We start from the raw sequence: 21,485 nt of genomic DNA on the forward strand, positions 1-21,485 counted from the left end.
GCCAGGGCCGGAGCAGCCGGGTCACGGTGTTCTCGCTTTCAGGAGCCCGCAGCTGGAGGATGGACGGAGGCCCGGCCTGGAGGACGCCGCTGCGCTGGCCGAGGCCCTCGAGCGCTACCTGCCGTACCTGGAGGCCCTGTCCCAGGCCAGCGCCCCCGACGCACTCCCCAGGACGAAGCAGGACAGACCGCCAGCTCAGGTGACCTTCGTCGCTCACTCTGTGGCTGGGTTTGCGAGTCGCCGGCCGGGGCTTTTCTCCGCACACACAGGGCGCGTTTCCTTGGCCAGCACTTCTGGGTGGTTTTCCTGTGCCCCAGGCCGGCGGGCAGCTCAGCGAAAGGCAGGGCACGTGAAGGTTAATGTCCCTCGGGCCTTCGCAGGGTCACACACATACAAGCCCACCTTGCGCAGTGGCCCCCACCCGCCCTCGGCGCTCAGCCCTTCAGCACTCACAGCTGCCATGAGGGGCGCCCTCCTCGGGGCTGGCCGCCCGCCCCACGTGCCCACGGGACACCTGGGCAGAGCAGAGCATCCTCCACGTCAGGAAGGGACCTGCACTCACCTCCTGCACCCGGACGGCAGTGGACACGCAGTTGCAAGGGAGGGCAACAAGGACCCTGAGTCCGGCTGGAACCGGGTGGGCACGGGGTGACCCCCGGCCCCGGCTGCCCGTCCTGGAGGGGAGGCTCTGCCAGTCCCGTGGGCCAGGAGCCTCTCCGGCCCGGTGTGCCTGCCCTCGGTGTGGTCCTCGGGGTGGACGCTCGTTCACGCCAATGCTACGTCTGCTCCAGAGCCATTTAGGACCCGAAGTACATTCACAAGGACGTTCTAAAGAAACAGAGTTAGAAAGCTCAATGAACTTTTAGAATGGAAACGTGCACGGTTTTTATGTCGACTCCTTAAACTGGAGTTGCTGGGACAAGGGACAGGAGGCTGCTCGTGGCCTCAGCCCAGAGGGCCCACACGCACCCCGGACGGGTTCCGGCCGAGCCCGAGGCCCGAGGTGGCCCTGGCGTGGGGGGGGCTTTGGCTGCAAGCCTCACACTCAGCCGGCACGTGGCGTCCGTTTCCTTGTCGGAGCGATGCTGGCGATGCGTGCGGGACCCCTGTCCCGCCCCGTAAGCTCCGCCCGAGTTTCCTCGGAAGACGGTCGTGGCTCTCGGAAACTTGGAAAGCCATCGGGGCCATGTCGTCAGTAATTTTCCTGTGAGGCGGCCGTTGAAGTTATTTAAGCCAACTCTGCGCTGGCGTTTGGGGCACAGGGTCCTTTTAGAGGTGACGCCGCTGACGCCTCAGCATCACTGAGGGTCTGAGCAGACTCCAGGCGGACGCCTGAGGCGCGTGTGTTCTAGAAACTGCATCTCCGCAAGCAGCCAACGGGGCTCGGGCCAGGCGTGGCCTGGGATGCAGCTGGTCCACGTCGGCATCGCAGGGGCCGGCACAGGGGAGGACCGTCCGCCCCGCCCCGCTGCTCTCAGGGTGCCTGCGCTAGGCCCGTCCTTGAGCCCCTTGGCCCCCCATCCCCATCTGAGAAGGAGGCACTTCGGGATGATGCCAGACGCCAACGCCCTGCGAAGTTGGGGAATGGGAGGTTCCAGAGCCTCAGGCCACACTGCAGAGGCCGCTGGGGGTGACGCCCCGAGGCGGCTCTCCCTCGCCACGTCTCCCCAAGGAGGGGCCGCGGCCGCGTGGCTCCCGGAGCACCTGTCGAGCTCCTGGTCCGCCCAGCCCCCAGGGTCCCCCTCTGTGCAGGACGGGTCTCCGGTCCTCACAGGTGGCCCGGGCCCTGGCAGGAGGCCACAGGCAGTGCTGGGTCAGTCCTGAAGCCACGCTTCGCCCAAGGCTGTGACCTGGACTGCTGGCCAGACAGTTCCCAGGCTCAGGGTCGGGGCGACCGGAGACCGGCGGCAACGCCTCTGCGGGGCGTGCGGGGCGGCCCCCACCGCGACAGTGACTAGATCGCCCACACCTCTTGCCTGGGCACCTCCTTCTGGCTCTGGGAGTAGGGAGGGGCGGAGGGCGGCTCCAGGGCCCGGCTGGCCGCGGACGGGCCGTGACGAGGAGCCGTCGCCTGCAAACGGCCGCCGGCTTTGGACAGTGACGCTCCGAACCCTCCCTTCCCCTCGCGCTCTTGGTGGTTCTGTGAGCTCGGCCCAGCGGGAAGAGCCAGGTTGAGAGCAGAAGTGGCTCCCGGACAAGGAGCGGCTTAGAATTCGCCCAGGGCGGGTCCCAGACAAGGCCCCTTGATCTCCGCCAGGCTGCCTGGCGCGCGGCATCGGGGTGACTCTCGGGGAGGCGCTGCCGGCCCCTCCTCTGGAGCCTGGCTTCTGAGACCGCCGACGGGTGCGTGCACCGGGGGACAGCGTGGCAGCCGGGAGGCGGTTTCCGCCCCGTCGCAGCTCCGAACGCGCCACCCACGGCCCAGTGCGAGCAACGGATTCGGTCGTCATCTTACCGCAGCCACGATGGCCACAAGGGTTACTCAGGAAAGGCGCACTCGGTGGCATTCGGGCTTCTGGAATTTTCTACATTATGATCCGCGCTTCTCAATATTAAAAAATGCATGAACACGTAGAACTCATCATTTCCTCTGTACGGTTTTTGAACGAGGAGAAAGCCCTTCGTCATCTCTGATAAGCAAAGACCAGATGAAGTGCGAGAGATGTGCATCATCCCAGGTCGCCGAAGCGGCCGTGAGCACAGCCAGCCAGGGATGTAGGCAGAGTTTCCTGACCCGGCCCCTCTCGTGACGAAGTGTCTCTGTTGGAAATCTAAGCTTTGTACATGGATGGTCCTTCAAAGCGCAACCAATTTCCAATGAATTATGTCACAAATCATCTTCTATGTATCTGTCGTCAAAAATCTCACTCTAGCATAGAGGCAGAGAAATAGTGTAAATTTATCATCGTTAAAGGCTTTGATACTGATGACTTCGTGACGAGCCAGAGGGGGTGAAATTACGCTGCTCCTCTTAAATCAGACCGACTCGCGCGGAGCCTTGAGCGCTCATCGAGCCCTTATTGATCGCGGGGTCGGCGTGATTGTTCCCTCCACGCCGCGAGTGGTGGAAGCCAGCCCTGCCCCTATCGACCACAGGGGCGCTGGTTCGGAGTCTCCAGGCATTGGAGAGAACACCGTAAATTCCCCCACTTACTCTAAGCCTTTGAGGAGGTTTAGCCGAAATCCATCACTTGGCAGTGCCGTGAATTTACGGATTTATTTTGGAAACATTGTTTTAAGCATTTTTAACGCGCAAGAAGCTGTGCTAGGTGCTGGGATTAGAAAGACAGAAGTTAACCCCTGCCTTCTATGGTTTTACAATCTTCCTGGGTAAGGGAGACAAAAACCGGAGTTGAAAACGAAGCAGGTGCGGCAGTGAGTAAAGGGTAAAGGGTCACTCGCACCGAGGGGGCGGCGAGGCCGGGAGGGCTGCTCAGGGCCAGGCGTTGGGGGACGGCCGGAAGGTGCCCGCTGAAGACGTGTCGTTGGAGACATTTTGTGATGAGTAAATAGTTCGTTAGGTGACAGGGAAATCTTTCCGTGAGCCTCATGTCAGAGCTGCAAGTACATAAAGCAAAAATACGAGAACACTAAAGAGATACGTATACAAGTCCACGATCGTTTTTTAGATATGTTAACTCTCTTCTCAGGAACTAATTATACAAAGAGATAAAATAGTAAGAATATAGAAAATTTTAACACCATCAACCAACTTAACCTAATTGATATTTATAGAATGATCTACCTGAGAACTGTTCGATACGCATTCTTTTCAAACACACTCAGAGTATTCCCCAAGATAGATCATGTGCTAGGCCACGAAATAAGTCTCAATAAGTGTCAAAAGATCAAAATCATATAAGGAAAGATATTAAAAGAAAACTGCAGATAATTATTCATTAGAAAGATAGAAACAAAAATTCTAAACTTATTTTTAGCAGATCAAATCAAATAGTATATAAGAAAGGATAATGCATCATGCTCCAGGGAGATTTATTCAGAATAAATACAGGGTTGGTCACATCTGAAAATGACCCCATATAACTTGCCATATTCAGAAGGAAAAGAAAAACTATATGGTAGTCGTAATAGATGCAGAAAAAGCATTTGACAAAAGCCGCCCTCCGTTCACGGCGGGACCCTAACTGCCATCACGCTGAATGAGGAAGGACTGAATGCGTTGTGTCGGGACTCTGGACTTAGACCAGGGCGCCTTCTTCCTCCTCTGTTCACCGTTGCCCTGAGGTCCCAGGCAGGCAGCGAAACAAGGGAAAGAACTAAGAGGCGTTCAGATTGCACGATCACCTTTGTACGAAGTTCAGTGGCGTCTACAAAAAAGCTACTAAAACTAGTAAGTAGCGATGCTATGGAATGCAAAGTAATATACAAAGGCCAATTGTATTTCTATGTACCAGCAACAAACAATTAGATATTGAAAATTTAAAAATATTTACAAAAGCATCAACATTTATGAAACAATTAAGGATAAATCTAACAAAATATATGTAAGGCTTACACTAAAATTAAAAAAAAACCCGATGAGAGTAATTACGGCTGTAATTAACATAATTAATATGCGTAGCATGGCCACGTGCCAGAAGACCTATAGCGGCAGGGCGGCCATCTCCCCCAAACCGATCTGTGGATGTGACACCGAAAGCACAAGCCATAAAGAAAGTTTGATAAATTAGACTTCATCAACATTTAATTATTTTCTTCTTTAAAAGATACTGTTAAGAGAATGAAAAGACAAGTCAAGGCAGGGAAAAAACTATTTGCAAATAATACACCTGAAAAAATACTCCTCTTCAGAATATATAAGGAACTCTCAAAACTCATTAAAAAGAAAAAAAGCAGGCAAATAGAAACTTGAGCAAAAGGTTTGAAAAGACAATTCATCAAAGAAAATAAATGAGTGCTACATAAGCTCCGTGACTTGTTCAACACCGTGCATGAGGGAAATTTAAATGAAAGCAACGAGAGGCCAGTACGTACCTACGAGCAGGGCTGGAATTTTACAAACTGACCCCCCACGCCTCGGCGGGGGGCTGACGGGATGGGAGCTCTGCACACCACCGCTGGGGGCGGAGGGGACAGCTGCCTGGGCGGCACCCCGCGGCTCCCTAAGAAATGAAACGCGCGCACCTCCCCTCGGACCCGGGCTGCCCGCTCCCGCCCAGCATAAGCGACGGCTTTGTCCACTGGAGAACTCGCATATGAATATTCACGGAGGCTTTAATAGTAATTGCCCACAATTAGGAGCAACGCAGATGCCCATCAACGAGTGAATAACAGATTGTGTCTGACGCAAGCCTGGAATGGACCATCGATGCAGGAGCACGTGGCGAGCTTCAAAGCAATCATCCCGGCTGAAGGGCAGAGGAGCACACGCCTGGCAAATCCATCTACACGAACTTTCAGAGAATGCGAGCCAGGGTAGGAGGACGGGAGGCAAATCAGGAGCTGCCTGAGGGCGGGGGCGGGGGCGGGGCGGGACGGGGCGGGGACGGGGCAGGGACGGGGCGGGGCCGGCCCCCCCACACCCGCGGCCCACGCGAGGAGGAGCTGGTGTGCGAGGCCGCGCTGAGCGGCCGCAGTCGGCGGAGCTTTAGTGTCGAGTTCCGCACGCGCGGAAGGCTTGCTCTTTTCTGTCCTTATTTCTGGCTCGACTTCTGACGTCCCCACGCCGAGCAGCCCCCTGGGTGCCCTCCAGCAGGGTCCGCTCCTCCGGTCCGGGTTCTTCAGAGCCGACGGGGGACTGAGGAGAAAAGCCGCGGCTGCTGCCCTGGAGTTTCGCCCGTGTCCTGTCCGCTCGTGTCTACAGGGATGAGGCGGCGCCTCGAGCCCTTGAGTTCATTTCACAGAGCGAGGCGTTGAGGAGAGACAGAGACTGGGGGTGGGGGGGGTGTTTGTTCTCAAGCGCTTGCTTAGCGGTTGAGCTGAAATCGAACCCAGGAGTCTTCGTTCGACTTTTCGTGTTACTTTTTTAAGCCAAAGCCAACGTCACCGCGTTCCCCCCTCTAAACTCAGCTAAGCACGAGTTCTGTCGTTTTCCTGCAAACAGACTGCAGGACAAGCCACCCCCACCCCCGGGGCACGGCCCAGAGCCTGGGGCTTGTCCCAGCCCTGCGCCCTGCGCCCGGGGCTCTTGTCTCCTTTTCCGTGAGATGGGGCCGGCGCGTCCACACCGTAGGGCTGCGGAAGGGGTGACAGGAGGTGGCCGTGGCACTCGTACACCTGGCGCCTTGTGACGATGGTCCTGCCGCGTTCCGGGGGGCCGCGGCCCTGCCTGGCCGGCCTCCTGCTCACCTGCAGCGTGCGGGCCGGTGGCAGCTTTCTGCTTCCCACTTGCCGGGCACGAGGCTGCAGGTGCAGCCGCTGGCAAGGACAGCGTGCGAACCAGGCAGAGCACGATGGAGCCCGTGGAGAGGGACGGGAGAGAAAAACGCTCGCTTCGCGTCACAGCCGCCTCCTTAGAATAACTCCGAGCCGGCACGACATGGCCTCATCGCACACGTCCACGATTTCTCATCCAACCTCGTGTTACTGTCCATTTCTGCAAAACTCGTCGATCCTCTAGTTTAGAACTTAATACCTCTTCAACCTCATAGATTTTGTGAACTTGAAAAACCACTGGGGACTCTTTTTTCTAACTGAAAGCTCTATATCTTGGCTGCAAAAATAGTACAGCCATCTTGGTCAAAGACAGACCAGCGCGAGGCTCCTCGGAATGCAGAAATTTCTTTTGTCCCGTTGGCAGTACTGTCAGTAAGACTGACACCTGCAATCTTCCCCTGCACATGGGCGGGCCACGTAGAGCCTGAACACTATTAAACGCTGACAACCTTTCACTGTGGAGACAGAGACAGAGACAGAGACAGAGGCAGAAGGAGGGAGGTGGGGCGGAGCGGAAGAGAGAAAGTCACAGACACAGAGGATAAACAGGTTGCCAGAAGTGCCCCCAGAGCCCGAGCACAGGAAGGCACAGGAAGTGACCCCAATTCCACACTAACGAGCTGGCCTGGGGGGCTGCGAGCCTCAGCCCTGCTCCCGAATCTCGCCATGTCCATTGGCATCATGGCGCCGTCTCATTAGGGAGCCTGCGGACAGCCCGGCCGCTGAGTGCTCTGCCGCGCCCGCCGCAAGCATGTCTTGATCAATGTGCTTGTCACCCCTGCCTGCGGGCGATGAGGCGACTGGAGAAATGTTTGTTACGTGGGCAAAAGATGGCCCATGCCGAGTTTCCTCGTTCGTGCTGGAGCCTCGGCACGGGGAACATCTGCTGGGCGCGAGAGACCGGAGCACAGGCGGGTCTCGGCCCCGCGGCGGCACTGGGCGTGGGGCTGCTCGCTGGCGGTCTCGTCTGAACTCCCAACCGCGCGATCGGGCATGCGGCAGGCGGGTGTCCAGGAGGGGGACAGAGCCTGTCCGTCAGCTCTGGCGCCCTGGGCCCGGGGAGGCTGGGAGCACAGCGGTCACTGCCCTGTCTCACCACTTGGGGGCGGGGGACGCGATGCAGCTCGTGGCGCTAGGACGTGTGTCACCTGGCTCCAGGGAGCTTCCCTGAGTTCCCCCTGCCGAGTACGGTCCCTTCTTTCCAAACTCCACATTGCTGGTCCTCTTTCACGATAGACTTTCAATTACAGCCACCGATGTCTGTGACACAACTTGCATTTCAGTCTGCAAGCCGTTTAAGTCTGGTCCGTGTTCGAGTCATGCTTTCCCCACAGAACGGAGTCCAGAGCTTGGCACACAGCAGCAGTATGGCGGTGATGCTGATGGCGGTGCTGATGGCGGTGCTGATGGCGGTGGTGATGGCGGTGCTGATGGCGGTGGTGATGTCGGTGCTGATGTCGGTGCTGATGGTGATGCTGATGGCGGTGCTGATGGCGGTGCTGATGGCGGTGGTGACAGGGGTGCTGGTGGCAGTGGTGGTGGCATCGTGCTGCGGTGGCGATGACTCTTGATGGCAGCGGCAAACACCTCCTCTGAGCCGTGTGCTAAGCTGGGTACTTTTACTGAAACTCTCCCCAACTCTCACAACTGCTTTCAGAAAAAAATGTATTTTCCAAGTTTGGCAGGTGATAAAAGTGAAGCCCAGAGAGATTGGGAAACGTGTCCCGGGCCACCCGGACCCGTGCCGACAGCTCCTCCGGCCTCCGAGTGTGCGCGTGAGCAGTTCTGTGTGGAAACTGCCACGGCTCAGGGGATGTTCCCGAAGGGATTCCAGTTCAGTGTAGGCGTCAGGAGTCGTCGGCAGCCGTGCTCAGGTGCGGCACACGTGCAAGGCGGCCCGCCCCACGGGGCCCAGACTAAACGTCCCCGACACACAGTTAGAAGACTCGGTCCCAGGAGTGGCCGTTCCGTGGGCCGGAGACTGGCCGGTGCTCATGCTTTCAGGTTGCCAAGCTCCAGTCTTAAAAATCATCCACCATCATTTTAGGAAACGTAACACCATAGGTTTGTTGAATTGAGGCTTAAAACATCTTCAAAATAGGGAGTTTGCAAACGAGTCATAGAGTTTTAAACTTAGAGTGAAAGTGGGGAGGAAGGACAGTCGCGGCTCCTTCTCACCTGAGCCGCAGCCTTCCTGCTGCTTTAAGGACAACGAGGGTGTGCACAGGCGGAGTAAATGACCGTCGCAACAGCAACAGCAGCCACCAGCCCTTGTGGGCCGGCACCGACCGGCGTCCTCAGTTTACAGGGGCCTCCGAGGTTAAGGAGCTCACCAAAGCCAAGGTCACGAAGCTTGTCGTCAGAGGTGGGATTCAAACCCAGGCAGCCCCGGCCCAGAATCCGGAGATCGGCTGCTGTCTCCAGGAGGGGCCAGGACACCTTCCTCGCGCTGTTTGCCCGGCCCGCGGTCCTCCAGTTAGGGGCGGGCGACCTCACCTCGAGGCCGCAGTAGGTTCCCCGAGGACACCATCGTGCTAGCCATTGTGAACAGAGGACCCGGTGTGACTGACGGAAACTGACATTTTCTCTCATCATATAGTCTCTGTTGTTTGTCCCACCTACTGAAATATGCTCTCCCCTCCTCACCTTAATTTGGTTCAAAGCATAAACGGACCCACGATAGATCGTTTATCCCGGCCTGCGGCATGGCTTGCGTTCTGCCGTGGTTGGTCACGTGCTGTGGAGAGCCTGCTTGTCCTCTGCCCTTGTGAGCTGTCCAAGGGCTCTTGAGCAGAAGCTGCAGGCCGACTGCTTCTGTAGCCACGAGGACAGGGCTTCTGGGCACCGCAAAGAGGCGTCCGGACGCGGGCCCAGCGGGCCCGGCTCCCGGCGTGCGGCCTGACGCGGTGTCTAGCGCCCGCCTTTCCGAAGGCCAGCTCGGGCTGAGCCGCAGGCCAACATTCACACCTGGCTCATGGGGAGCCGCCGAGGGGCCGTCGGCTGTGGTGACAGTTTCTGTTTCTCTCTCCCTCTCGGGAATCTTACTTTCTCTTTTCCAAAAGAAAAAGCAGCTGGTTTTAGCTAGTACTTAGACAAAATGAAACAATTTGGATGACAGCTAAAATCGTATCGTTTTAGAAATAAAACAATCCCAGAGCTAATGTCCATTCTCCTCCTTTGACAAAGGAAAATGGAGTCTCAAAAGGTCAAGTGATTTGCCCAAGTGCAAATGTGAGAACGGAAACTAGGACTCCAATCAACGCCGGCTTCCTGATTTCTGGTTTGCTCCACCGAAAGCTATCCTGGAAGGCTGAACCTGATTAGTTTTGAAAACAGCCAGACTTGTGAGTGTGAGTCGCTTGTCTTAAATTCAGCGACAGCTGCACCTCTGAGATCCCAAGGGCCACGCCCCGCTGACTCCACAGTGACCATGAGCCCTGAGGGAAGAAAATCAGGGGGCGAGGCTTTTAAGATTTACGGCCCACGGGCCCATACCACGCGGTGGGGGGAGCTCGGCAAGTGGGACAGCCGTGACCCTGAGAGTCTCCAGGTTGGCGGTACTGTTTGTCCGTGCCATTTCGATGGTGCCGTAGTCAGGGGCTGAGTGCCAAGGTTGCTAACGTGTGTACAGCTGTCCGGGAGTGAGGACGGCTGGGCCTCGGTTTGTCTAGTGGCAAAACAAAGTCTGATGCAGACTTGGCGCCTGGGGAGATGGCTGCGCTGGGCGAGGAGGGTGTGGGCGGAGGCTCCGTGGAAGACCGTCCGCCAGGTGTGACGCAGCGTCATGCGTGATTACGGAACCCGAGACCCGCACAGCGTCCCTGGTTTGGGATGTTGCTGTGAAAGGGACAGGATCCGAAAGTGATTTTCACATCAGCAAAGCCACTTCCTAACCACTGGGATGGTTACAGTCAGCAAGATGACCAAATGGCGGGTGTAGCCCAGGGGGGCGGGGAGGCCGGGACCTCAGGGGGGCGGGGAGGCCAGGACCCTGCGCACCGGGGCAGGCGGTAAGTGGAGCGACTGAGCCAGGAACATTCTGGCAGCTCCTTGGCAAGTGACATGCAGGGTCACCAGCTCCCTGGCGATTTCGGGCCTAGGCGCACACCGGAGAGAACGGCAAAGATAACCTGGAAAAGCCGCACGCAGCGCCCACGGCGGTGAATTCCGGCCATGAGCACGGGAGGAACCACCCCAAGGCCCGACAGCTGGCGAGCGGGGAACGGCCGCGCTCCGCCCCGCGAGCCGACTCCCCTTCCGCCGCAGCAGGGGCGCGGCCGCGACACGGGCCTCGAAAACGCTGAGCTCCGCACTGGTCAGGCCCCAGAGGCCGCGGTCCGTGGCGCGAACCCCCGAAGGCGCGAACCCGCGGCGACGGCGCGGACTGAGGGCGGCCCGGGGGCGGCCCGGGCCTGGGCGAGGGCCCCGGGGAGGGGCCGTGGGCACAGAGTTTCTTTGGGGATGACGACGATGTCCTGGAATTAGCGGGTTGGCGGAGTAATGGCCATGCTGGCGCGGCCTGTGGCCATCTGAAAACCACGGACCTGGGTGAGTTCACGGCACGAGAATTAATCCCGATGAAGCCGCTGGCGACGACCCGTGCGCTGGGCCGCGGTGCCGCCCACGGAGCCGGCCCCGGGTGGGACGAGGAGCCGGCGCCGCGGTCGAGTGCGCGTTTCGGGCGCCTTGGGACCTGCGCGCGGCGCCACGCGGCGCTGGCCGGCGACGGGGACTCACCCGCCGCTGTCATGTCCTCGGTCCCTGCAGGGTGCGGACCGCCTCGCGGACGGCGTGCGGACCTACGAGGCGCAAACGTCCGCTCTGACCTTCGCCCCCGCCTCCTGGGCCGGGGACCCCGCGGGCGGCGTGCTGCGGACCCCCGGACGGCTCCCGCCGGACGAGCTCAGCCCCAAGGCGGACGGCGGGGTGCGCAAGCGGAACCTCGTGGCGGCGCTGGGCGCCTACCTGGCCCTGCAGCCGCCCACGCCTTCGCCAGACCGCAAGCTCACGCCCTACGAGCTCATGCGCATGCCCTGGAGGGTGCCCAGGGTCCTGCCGGCGCCTTCGGCCTCCAAGAAATGGTCTTCGCCTGCGGAAGGCCCGGGAGACACCCCGGGCCCGCGCGACGGTAAGTCAGCCTCGCCCCCGCCCCGGGGCGGGCTCTGCACCCCACGGGGTCCCTCTGGGTGCCGCCAGGCGCCGTGCCCCGAGTTCGCGCCCCTGGGGGTGCGGGAGAGGGGAAGGCGGGCATTCGTGGGGCGAGCGCCCCTCGGGCGGGGGCCGTCGCGGGTTAAACCCTCCTCCGCGGTTGCGCAGTTTCACGACTTCGCTGATGAAGGTGGTGAACCGGGTTGGCGACCGTGGCCGGATCAGGCCCCCAACTTCCGCCGGCTCATAGCGTTTTGGAAATTGAATCCAGAGGCTTTGGACCTGGCGGGCTTGCATTTCGTCGCACCCCTCACCACTGCGTGGCCACACTCAGGCCCAGAGTGTGCCTTGTCCCCAGCAGAACCCAGTCTGAGACCGAGACCGCTCACGACGCAGTGTGCGCCCCGCCCCCTGCACGCGCCGCGGGGCTCTCAGTGCCTGCGGGGCGGCCCCCGGCGCTGCTCCCCGGGGCGCCGCTGAGTCCCGCTCCGCGCCCCGCTGCGGACGCACAAGGCCCTGGTCTGCGCATCCGACAGCGCCTTTCCGAGACCACTAAACACAAACAGATCGCGATGAGCTGCGACCCCTCTGAGGACACACGGATGGTCACATCCAGCCTGGCAGGTTTTGGGGAGCCCCGGGGCCGAGACCACGCGCGACGGCGCTTGTGAGGGGTATCGCCCTGGCTGCTCGCCCCGCAGCCCCCTGGTCCTCGCGCTCCGTGTGGCCCTGACGGCGCTTTCGAGTGGGGCGGCGTCGCAGTGGGCGGGCGGGGCGCGCGGCTGTCGCCAGTGCTTCCCGCGCTTGGAGAGACAGGCGAGCGAGGGGCCGAAGGGGGCCGAAGGGGGCCGAAGGGGGCCGCGCGCCGCGCCGAGGCCTCCGGCCGAGCGCCTTTCCTGTGGCCCTGCCCCAGGGCCGCGGGGGCGGGGGCGCCTGCCGCGTTAACCGCGCGCGACCCCGGAAGCCCCTCCGCCGCCCTCCCTCCGCGGCTGACCTCGCGGGCGGCGCTCCCTCCCGACCTGGCCCCGCTCAGCATCGCCGCCGCGGACCTCTGCTGCAGGCGCGGCTGCGGGTCGCCCCGGCTCTGGGTTCTGCAGCGGCCTCCGCGCGGCCTGCCGGGCCCTCTCCATGGTGCTGCCCGCCGCGCCCCGCCCCCTGCCGAGCTCCCCGCGGCACGCAGTGCTGGGCCGTCCTCTGGGCACGCGCTCCTCCTCTCCTCCAGGCCCGAGCCCCACAGCGGAAAGCCCCGCGTGCTGCCGCCTCGGCCTGGTTACCGGGCGTGGGAGGAGGTTAGGGCGCCAGCCAAGGCGGGCCTGCGCCCCCCCACCCCGCCGGGGTGTCCCCAGGCGCTGCCCGCTGCCCCGAAGCTCCCTCCCGCGGCCTGTCCCTTCCCTCGGTCCACACCCCGGAGATGCCCCCTTCGCTCTGCACCGACCCGCGCGAACCGAGTACCCTGGGGGCCGTTTTTCTCGGCGCCAGGTTGCGAAGCTGGCGTCTTTTGTGTGCGCCGACTTCCCAGCCCGCACGGCGTGATTTAAGGAGCTCCCGTAAAACGTCAGTAACAGCAGAACAGAAAGACTCCTGCGGCCCCGGGCGCCTCGCGGGGCTCAGCGGCCAGCGGCCCCCAGCGGCTCCTGCCGCCCCGTGGCCGGCCGCCTCCCTCCCGCTGCCCCCGGCGGCCGCGTCACCTGCCGCCGTCTCGGTTCTGCGCTGCTGAAGATGAGGCTCCTGCGGGAGCCCGACCACAACAGCTTTAGGACCTTAAAGTTAATAGCAGTGCCTTGATCTCACTTGCGCATCTAACCGGTGTTTGAGCTCCTCGGTCGTCATAAATTCTCTTTCCGACTGGTTCTTTTCCAAGCAGGATCCAAACGGGTCCGTTGGATTCGTGGATATATGTGTTAAGCCGCATCTAATCCACAAGTTTCTCCTCCCTCTTTTTTCTTTCCTTGCACTTATTTATTTCAGGGGCTAGTTCACTCGTCTCAGAGGGCGTTTCTGGGTTTGATGAATGGCTCCCAAAGAAAACATGCCACCGTCTTTCCTGTAACGTAGGGCCTCGTCCAGAGGCTCGACCCTCTGTGTTCGGCATTGAGCGGGAAGGCTTCGGCGGTGGTAACGCGTCCTTCCGGGAGGGGGACATGGTCCGGCTGTGTCTCGTTGCATTGCACCGGCAGCACGGGCCGCCGAGCCTCTCCGGCAAATGTCTGCTTGAGGGTCGGAAGACCGCGTAGTCCTTACGGTGCGCGGCACCCCGCCCACGGGATGCACCCTGCGCTCCCTCCCAGAGCCCGTCTCCGTGTGCGATCGCACGTTTGCGTGATGACTTAATCAACACTTGGCTCCCCTTACGGACCACAGGCCCCAGGAAAACAGCGAAGTGTGCCCCCTCCTTTCGCCTTGTGCGCCCTGGGCCCGGCGTGCGCCTGGCATGATATCTGCTGAGTGAACGTTCGTGTGCATTCACGCATAAATGGTCTCGTCTGCTCCTCTTGTCAACCTTAAAAGATGATGTTATTTTCAGCCTGATTTTTCTGATGGGGAAACTGTAGCTGAGGGTAAGTAGTGGTTTTTCCCAAAGACAGATAACTCGAGACAGAGTTATCTGTTCTTTGGTTTTGAGCTCAGTTCAATATGGGAATCAGACTTTGTAAAAAATTATTTGTTGTGTTTTTTAGCAATTATAAAAGCGACATATGGTTCCCATGCAGAACTGGAATGATAGGTATAAAGGAAGAAAAACACAGAAAGCACCGAGGCGAGGGCTGGGTGTGGAGAGTGTCGCTGACCCTTGCTCCCCCGGGGGGCCGTCCCCGCCCTCCCGCCCCCCCCACCCCCGCGGGTGCCGTCCCCGCACCCCCTCCCTGCCGCGGGGCCGGCCCAGGAGCTGAAGCTTCGCCTTCGTCCGCTGCAGCCACAGGCCCGCTGCTCCCTGCCACTCCTAACGCCCGGTCAGGTCCCGTGAACTCCGGCCCACTTAGGTAATTAAAAGTGCCACGTCCACTTTTCATATTTAAATTTTTAAGAATTGTGGTAAAGTACGCATTGGTTTGATCTCACCTTAAACTGAGTTCCTCGCTGCAAACGTGTTAACCACGCCCCCTCCAGAACTTCGCCACCACCGAGAGGGAGGTCGACCTCTGTCGCCGATCTGAGTGGGATCCAGAGACTCCGCTGGCTCAGCCCTCTTCGTTCACGTGCACGGGGCTCGATCGCCACCCCTGGGAGCCATCCCTGGACGGCTGCATGTGCTCGTCCGGCACGTGTCGGCTCCCCTCGCCACAGTCGGTTAACACTCTGAGCACGCAGACTCCCATTCCTGTGACTCTGACGGAAAAATCCTTCAGAAAGCAGTTTGACCACTGACCCAGACGCCGACCGAGTCACGTGATTAATGCCAGCGCTAATTCGCTCTTCGGGTTCAGGTAACGGAAGGCGCGTGACCGGGTGCACCGACCTCCAGGCACAGACTAGACGGCCGGGCGGGCGAGGGCCACTCGCACCCAGGGGCCGCCGGGCACCGCGTCGGCCAGCGAGCGGCCGCGCCACTTACCCGCCCAGCCCTCGGCCCCTCGAGCTGGAAGGAGGACACACTTCACTCGACTCGTGTTGCGTCCAGGAAAAATAGGCAGGAGGCTGACACCCGATGACGCCCACGTCCCCCGGGGCCCGAGCCCCTTCGGAACGCGTCTGAGTCGTCCGCGGGTGCCTGAGAGCTGGCCTCCGGGAGCTAAGGGCACCGTCTGTTCTTTAAACGAAGGGAGCACAGCAGATCCCTCGTGCTGCTGGCGGCGGTGGTGGTGACGGTGGTGATGGTATGCGTTTGGACGTGGCCGAACGATGGACTCGCGTGGGCATGGTGACAGAGGCACTTAGGAGCGAAAGGTGGTGTGCGTAACGCCCGTCGCGAGTGGGACGGCAGCTTCGCGGTGAGGTCGCCCGCACACGCCGCGTACTCTCCGAAGCGCGTAGCCTTTGGCCGGGGACCCTTTGAAGACACGTAATGCCGGGAGCCTGTGCCTGCAGCATCGGGTGTGTAAGCTGATCTTCCGCTCCAGGCCTCGTGCACTTGGTGTCCTGACATTTCGAGTAATTGCTCCGATGGAACCCACTTGGAGGATTGAAAGCTACTTAAAATGTCACGATAAGCCGGCCGGACCTCAGAATCGTGCGGCGCCGCCGACGGAGCCCAAGAACGTTCCACTTCGATGCACGCGGCATTCGATCGTGCCCGCGCGTGCCCCCTCTGCGATCCGCCAAGGTTAGCCGGACCTTTACAGAAGGATTCGCTCGTTGCTGTTTATCTTCGCATGGCGGACAGCGAGGGCCTCTGCGGCGACTCCGCGTGGTTTGCGGGGGTCACGCGGGAGACGGCCTCTCACACACGTAAAGGTTCCCACCCAAAGCTGGCCGGCCGTTCAGTCTGCCACTGACCACCGCAGGTGTTCAATGTTACTTTTCGCTAGTGATGCCCTGAAAAGGTTCTTTTTTGGATGAGAGGAGGCAATGTTAGGAATTATATTTTATCATTCCATTTCGAAGGCGGACATTCCTTTTTATAATCGTCTGCGAGGCCCGCGGGAAGCCTCCCCTGTTTCTGACCTTCGCCTGAAAGACCACGAGCTCCACCGCGTGGTGGTCTCCCGCTCTGCCCTCCACACGATGAGTCCGAGCTGAAGGGAGCTGAAGGGGGACGCCCATAAGGAGCCGTTTCCCGAGTCGTCAAATGCCAGCGCAGAACCGTGCTGCGGGAGGCACGCGGTTTCCCACAGAGCTCGTCGACCGCCAGCCTCGCGGACCCATCCGCACGTCTGGTCTCGTGTCACTTTCTCAGCGACGCCTTCGTGAGCGGGTCGTCGACCGCGTTCCACACGGACAGAACCGGCGGCGGTCGGGGCCGGACGGGACACCCGCAGTGGCAGGCGACGGCGACCCCGAGAGGCCGACCCCGGAACGCGTCTCCCCTCCCCGGGCCGACCCCAGAACGCGTCTCCCCTCCCCGGGCCGACCCCGGAACGCGTCTCCCCTCCCCGGGGCCGACCCCGGAACGCGTCTCCCCTCCCCGGGCCGACCCCCCTTCGTGGTGGAGCGTGTGGAGCTTCTGGTCCGTCTGGCCCTGCGTTGGGCCAGCGGGAGCACCTTACACCACCCGCCCCCCACGCTGGCATGTAGCAGAACAGTGCACGGCGGGGGGTTTGCGGGGCGCCGAGAGCTCCCCTCCCCACCCCGGCTTCCCCCCGACATCCGAAGTGACGTTCGCACAGCTCCTCCGGCTTTGCTGTTGTCACACGCCCCGTCCAGCAGCAGAGCCACCGGGCCGGCCCCCCGGGGCCCACAGAGAGCCCGCACCGCCCGCCCAGGCCGCCCCACCCTGCTGCCCGCACCGCCTCTCGTTTGGAGCCCCTGCTCGGACCTGCGTCAAGCCCGCAGCAGAGCGTCCGTTTACACTGTAAATTAGATGATGTCACACTGCCCGAAACGTAGCGAGGGCCTCCCAGCTCACGCAGTGAAAGCGAAGTCCTTCTCACGGTCTGAGACCTGCGTACCTGGGCCAGTTCTCAGGGACGACCCGCCGGCTCGGCCCCCGCCGCTCCCCGGTGGCCCTGGCTGTCCTGTCCTGTGGCCCTCCTGCCCCGGGGCCTTGGGACGTGCACCGCCCCTGCTTGGAGCACCTTGCCTCCAGGTACCCCCCGGGCTCGCGCCCGCCTGCCTCGGCCCCTCCTCAGGGAGCGTCTCTCCCTCCCCACTGCCGCCGTCTCCGCGGCCACCACCAGAAGAGCGGGGTGCTCGTGTGCGTGCCCCGTCTCTTCCACCGGGGATGGAGGTTCCGCGGCAGCAAGGGCTTCGTTAGACGCTTCACGCCTCCCCGGGAGGGCAGCTGTGCGTGGCGGGCGGTCGTGCAGTAAGTGTTCTGGGGGAGGGAAGGGCGGAGGAAAGCCGGCAGGAAGGGGCGTTCCTCCTCCCGACGCCCCGGTTTAGATCGGAGACCCTCTGGGGGCAGAAACTGCTCACGGACCGCCACCACCTCCGGGAATCCGGGGATGAGTCGCCCCCACCTCGGGCCACCCCGACGGCGAGGGGCGCCTCCGGGCAGAAGAGAGGGAGCGTCTGGCGTGCGGGAGCAGTGCCAGCCCCCGCCTGCCGCGCAGAGACAGCCCCGGGGCGTCGAGGGGCGGGCCGCAGGGACCCGGCCTGCCCCGCGGGCTTGACAAGGCCGCCGCGCTGCCGAGCAGGGCCTGGGTAGTCACCCGAACCCCCGCGTTCTCACCCCTGCATTTCAATTCTCACGCGGTGACCCCGCCAAGCCGCGTTTGTGGCCGGGCACGCAGCCGAGGTCGCCGGCGCATTCTGTCCAGGCGCAGATCTTAGCACCAGCCTGGCTCCTTGAAACGGCGCGCAGTGGGACTCGGTGACTTGACTTAGGCGTGACGCGTCATCCCAGGCGAGCGGGGAGACGCCCCGGGGCTGCTGCAGGCGCAGCTGGCGGCAGGACGTGTGTTTCGGAGCCCGGAGGACGGACGCTCGGCTCTGCAGGCCGGGGCCGGTCTGGCGGAGCCGCGAGCAGATCCCGCCCCACGAAGGGGCGGGGGGCGGAGGGCGCGCTCGGGTCCGCGTGCGTTCGCCAGAAACACCCTCTGGGGCTCCGTGGCGGAACCCGCGTCTCGCGTCACGTCAGGGGCAGCGCCCTGAGCTTCGCGCGGCCGCACGAAGCCACCGGCAACACCCCACGCGTGTGGGTGCGGCTGCATGTGCGGCGCAGACGGTGCACGGGCCGCGGCGGCCACGGAGTCGCACGAGGCTTTGCTCTGCCGGCCGCGGGCTGTGGACGGGGCGACGGGCGTCAGCAGGGGGGCACGGTCGTGCCGGGCGGGCGCCCACCCGCGTCGTGGTATCTCTCCCCAAGCCAGAGGGAACGTGCTCATCCTCGGGCCTCGCAGCCCGAAGTCCGCGACGCAGCCGCCCGGCCCCCCGCCTGGCCGCGCGGCCCCGTCGCCGCCTCAGGGGCCCTGCCCTCCGTCCTCCTCGCCGGTCCCGAGTTCCCCCACCGTTCCCTGCGGGTCCCCCGCCCACCTTGACCTGTCAGGGGCACCGAACGCGGTAGCGGCCGGAGGCCACGTGTGGTCCACATTCGGCAAACCGACCGGACGTTCGCTGAGCACCGCCCGTGCCCGCGGGGGCGGGGCTGCCACCCGCGTCTGGGCACCGGTGCGGCCGACGCCCGGGCGAGTCACCCGTCACTGTCACTGTCCCTCCAGGAGCGCCGACTCCGACCCCCCGGAAGGAGCCCAGGAAGCTCCCGCTGGGCGTGGAGAGGCCGCGCCCCGGGGACCTCGACGCGGTGGCCCGCATGCTCGCCGACGCCGTGCACGGCGTGGGGGCGGCCGGGCAGTGGCGTGAGCCCGGGAGAGGAGCCGGAGGGAGGCCCAGGGAGCCGGCGGGCAGCTCCGAAGACGGCCTGCGAGGTGAGCCGCGCCCCGGCTGGGGACAGGGACGGCCGAGGCAGGGGCCCTGGCCTGCCCGCTGGGGCGCGTCCTCTCTGCCGGGACGTGGGGTTTGCCCCAGCGACTTCGCCTGTGAACTCTCTGAACAGGCTACGCCCACCGGAGCCATCACGGCGATGGGCACGTCGCCCTCTGTGGCGGTCGGGGCCCCTGCGCCGAGGCTCAGAGTCGGGGGAGCGGGCTGGCAGGGAGCGCGGCCCTTTGAGCTATGCGCGTGGATACGGGCAAATCGCTGACGAGCGCCGTGAGAGGGGTTCGCGCGCTTGTCTGCCTGAGGCTCACACCCACCTCTGAGGCTGCCCCAGGGAGAAAGCAGAGACCCCACCCCCAACACACGCGTGTGCACGCACACACGCATGCACAGAGATGCATGCGTGCACACACGGACACACTGCACAGTGTGACCGGCTCCGCCGTTACCGTTTAGCTGCTGACCCCTCCTCGTCCCGGAAGCCCACAGAGCGCGATTCCTGCGGCGTAAGCGGGGAGTTCGGGGCAGGAATCGCGCCCGCATCGCTGCGTGGACGGGCTCCGCGGCTGTGAGCCGCGCGGCCGCGTAATGACGCTCTGGACGGGGTTCAGCCTCTTCTGTCTTTCACAGCCAGCGGGGAGCAGGTCGGCGGCGGCGCGGCGGACGAGCAGGTGAGGCGCCCCGTCTCGCGCGCCCAGAGCTGTGTCTGTCCCCTGCCGCGCGTGGCCTGGGGACGTGTACGGACGTCGCCCCTGGGGACGCCTGTGTCCGGCTGGCCCTCACCCCGTGGGCGGCCGTCTTGCTCCCAGGTGTCGTCTCAGTGGGTTCTCCTTCCGCCAGGTCGACCGTCTGCGCCTCAGGCTCGGGGACGTCCCACAGGACCCCAGGTCTCGGCCCCCGCCTGGGGCCCCCCCTCCCGCCGCGTCCTTCGAAGCGGAGATGAAGAAGGCGGAGGACCCCGAGGCCGCCTGGCCGTGGGAGGAGGAGCGGGCCGGCGTGGAGAACGTGCGGAGCCAGACGTACTCCAAGGCGCTGCGGGGCGGGGGCGCCGGCCGCGGGGGCCGCCAGCCCTGGGCCCCGGGCGCCCTGCAGGCGGACGCGCCCCTGGGGGCAGGCGCGCGGGGACGCCCGGACGGCGGCCTGCGCCTGGCGGTCACGGCCTCCGAGGAGGAGTACGGCTACATCGTGACGGCGGACGAGTGAGTGAGCGGGTCGCCGCGCGGCGGGCCCAGCGCCCCGGGGGGGGGGGGGGGCAGGTGTCCCAGGTCGGGGGGCCGCCGCGCTCTGTCCCAGCGCTTCCCATCGGGGACCCCAGCCTGCGGGCTTCTCCGCTGCACGAACCCCAGACACAGCCCTGCCGGCCCCCCGGGCGGGGCCGCCGCCTGCCGCTCAGACCGCAGGGCCCGCGAGCGGCGCTGTCTGTGGGCGGGGCCGGCGGGGTGCTGGGCCAGGGCCGGGGCTGGGCAGGGGGCGCCGGCCTGTGCGGGACGCTGGCTGCAGGCCCGTGGACGCCCCTCCGGCGTTCTCTCCCGCACCGGTCTCCAGGTATCAGGGCACAGGCCTCAGAGGGCGCCAGGCCTTGCGGCAGCAGGTCCGTCCTCGGCTCCATTTTGATCTGGGCGTGCGGCGGGGCCGGGGTCGAACACCATGTGCCTCGCAGGCGGCCAGCCGTCGGGCCCTTTCCCAGGTCGTCTCGCTGATGATCTGACACTGGATGCTGCGTTTTGTACGAATGTTGTTTTCTTTAAGCAATGAAAAGGGTGTTTCGAAGGGAAAAACCTGTCCAGCTACACGCGTGTGCATGCGCAGCGCGTGTGTCCCGGCGTGTGCACGCGTGTGAAGTTTTGCTTTCGCTGTTCGGCGTCCGTGAGTGCGGTGTTTCTGCACGGCTCGGTGATGCTCTCGGCGGGGACGGGCCGCCCGGAGCCCGGCCCGCTCTCCCCGCCGACGCACGGTGCCGGGGCCCGCTCTGGCGTCGGAGGGTGCCCTCGCTCGCGTGAGTGGCGCCGCCCCGGCCCCTGACGCCTTGCGCCGGCACCGAGGCGGCGACTGTCTCTCGAGGTCTCTGTTCGGAGGCGTCTGCCTCATCCCCGCCTCCGGCCTGGGCTCCCCGTGGCTCCCGCTGCCTCCCGCTGCCTTTCTTAGAGCTGGCAGCGCCTGGCGGGTCCGTCTTCAGCATCCTGCCGCGCAGAGACGGGCAGCCGTGGCCGGAGCAGTGCGTCCTGCTGAGCGCACAGCTCTGCGCCGCGAAGGCCGGCGTGACGTGGGCCAAACGTGTCAACAGCCCGCGACCGCTTCTGAGCTGTCCAGCGCTTACGATCGCCCCTTCCTTGGGAAGCATCGCCGTGTTGTGTGTGTGTGTGTGTGCTTATGTCTGTGCGTGTATGTGTACGGTGTGGACACGTGTGTGCCGTGAGTGCATGTGTGCGCGCTGTGCACGTGTGTGTATGTGTGTACCGTATATACGT

General features: G+C 63.2%; 1 protein-coding gene across 1 annotated transcript in view; it reads left to right on the forward strand.

Annotated features, from left to right (window-relative positions):
- Positions 1-21,485, forward strand: part of PTPRN2 (protein tyrosine phosphatase receptor type N2) — a 319,743-nt gene that overhangs the window by 148,274 nt on the left and 149,984 nt on the right. The window contains exons 5-9 of the mRNA XM_036230218.1: positions 43-199; positions 11,155-11,524; positions 18,801-19,007; positions 19,648-19,688; positions 19,858-20,216. Of these exons, the coding sequence (XP_036086111.1) occupies positions 43-199; positions 11,155-11,524; positions 18,801-19,007; positions 19,648-19,688; positions 19,858-20,216 (1,134 nt within the window). The remainder of the gene's footprint in view (positions 1-42; positions 200-11,154; positions 11,525-18,800; positions 19,008-19,647; positions 19,689-19,857; positions 20,217-21,485) is intronic.

This window comes from Rousettus aegyptiacus, unplaced genomic scaffold (genome assembly GCF_014176215.1).
Source record: "Rousettus aegyptiacus isolate mRouAeg1 unplaced genomic scaffold, mRouAeg1.p scaffold_m13_p_13, whole genome shotgun sequence".
NCBI lineage: Eukaryota > Metazoa > Chordata > Mammalia > Chiroptera > Pteropodidae > Rousettus > Rousettus aegyptiacus.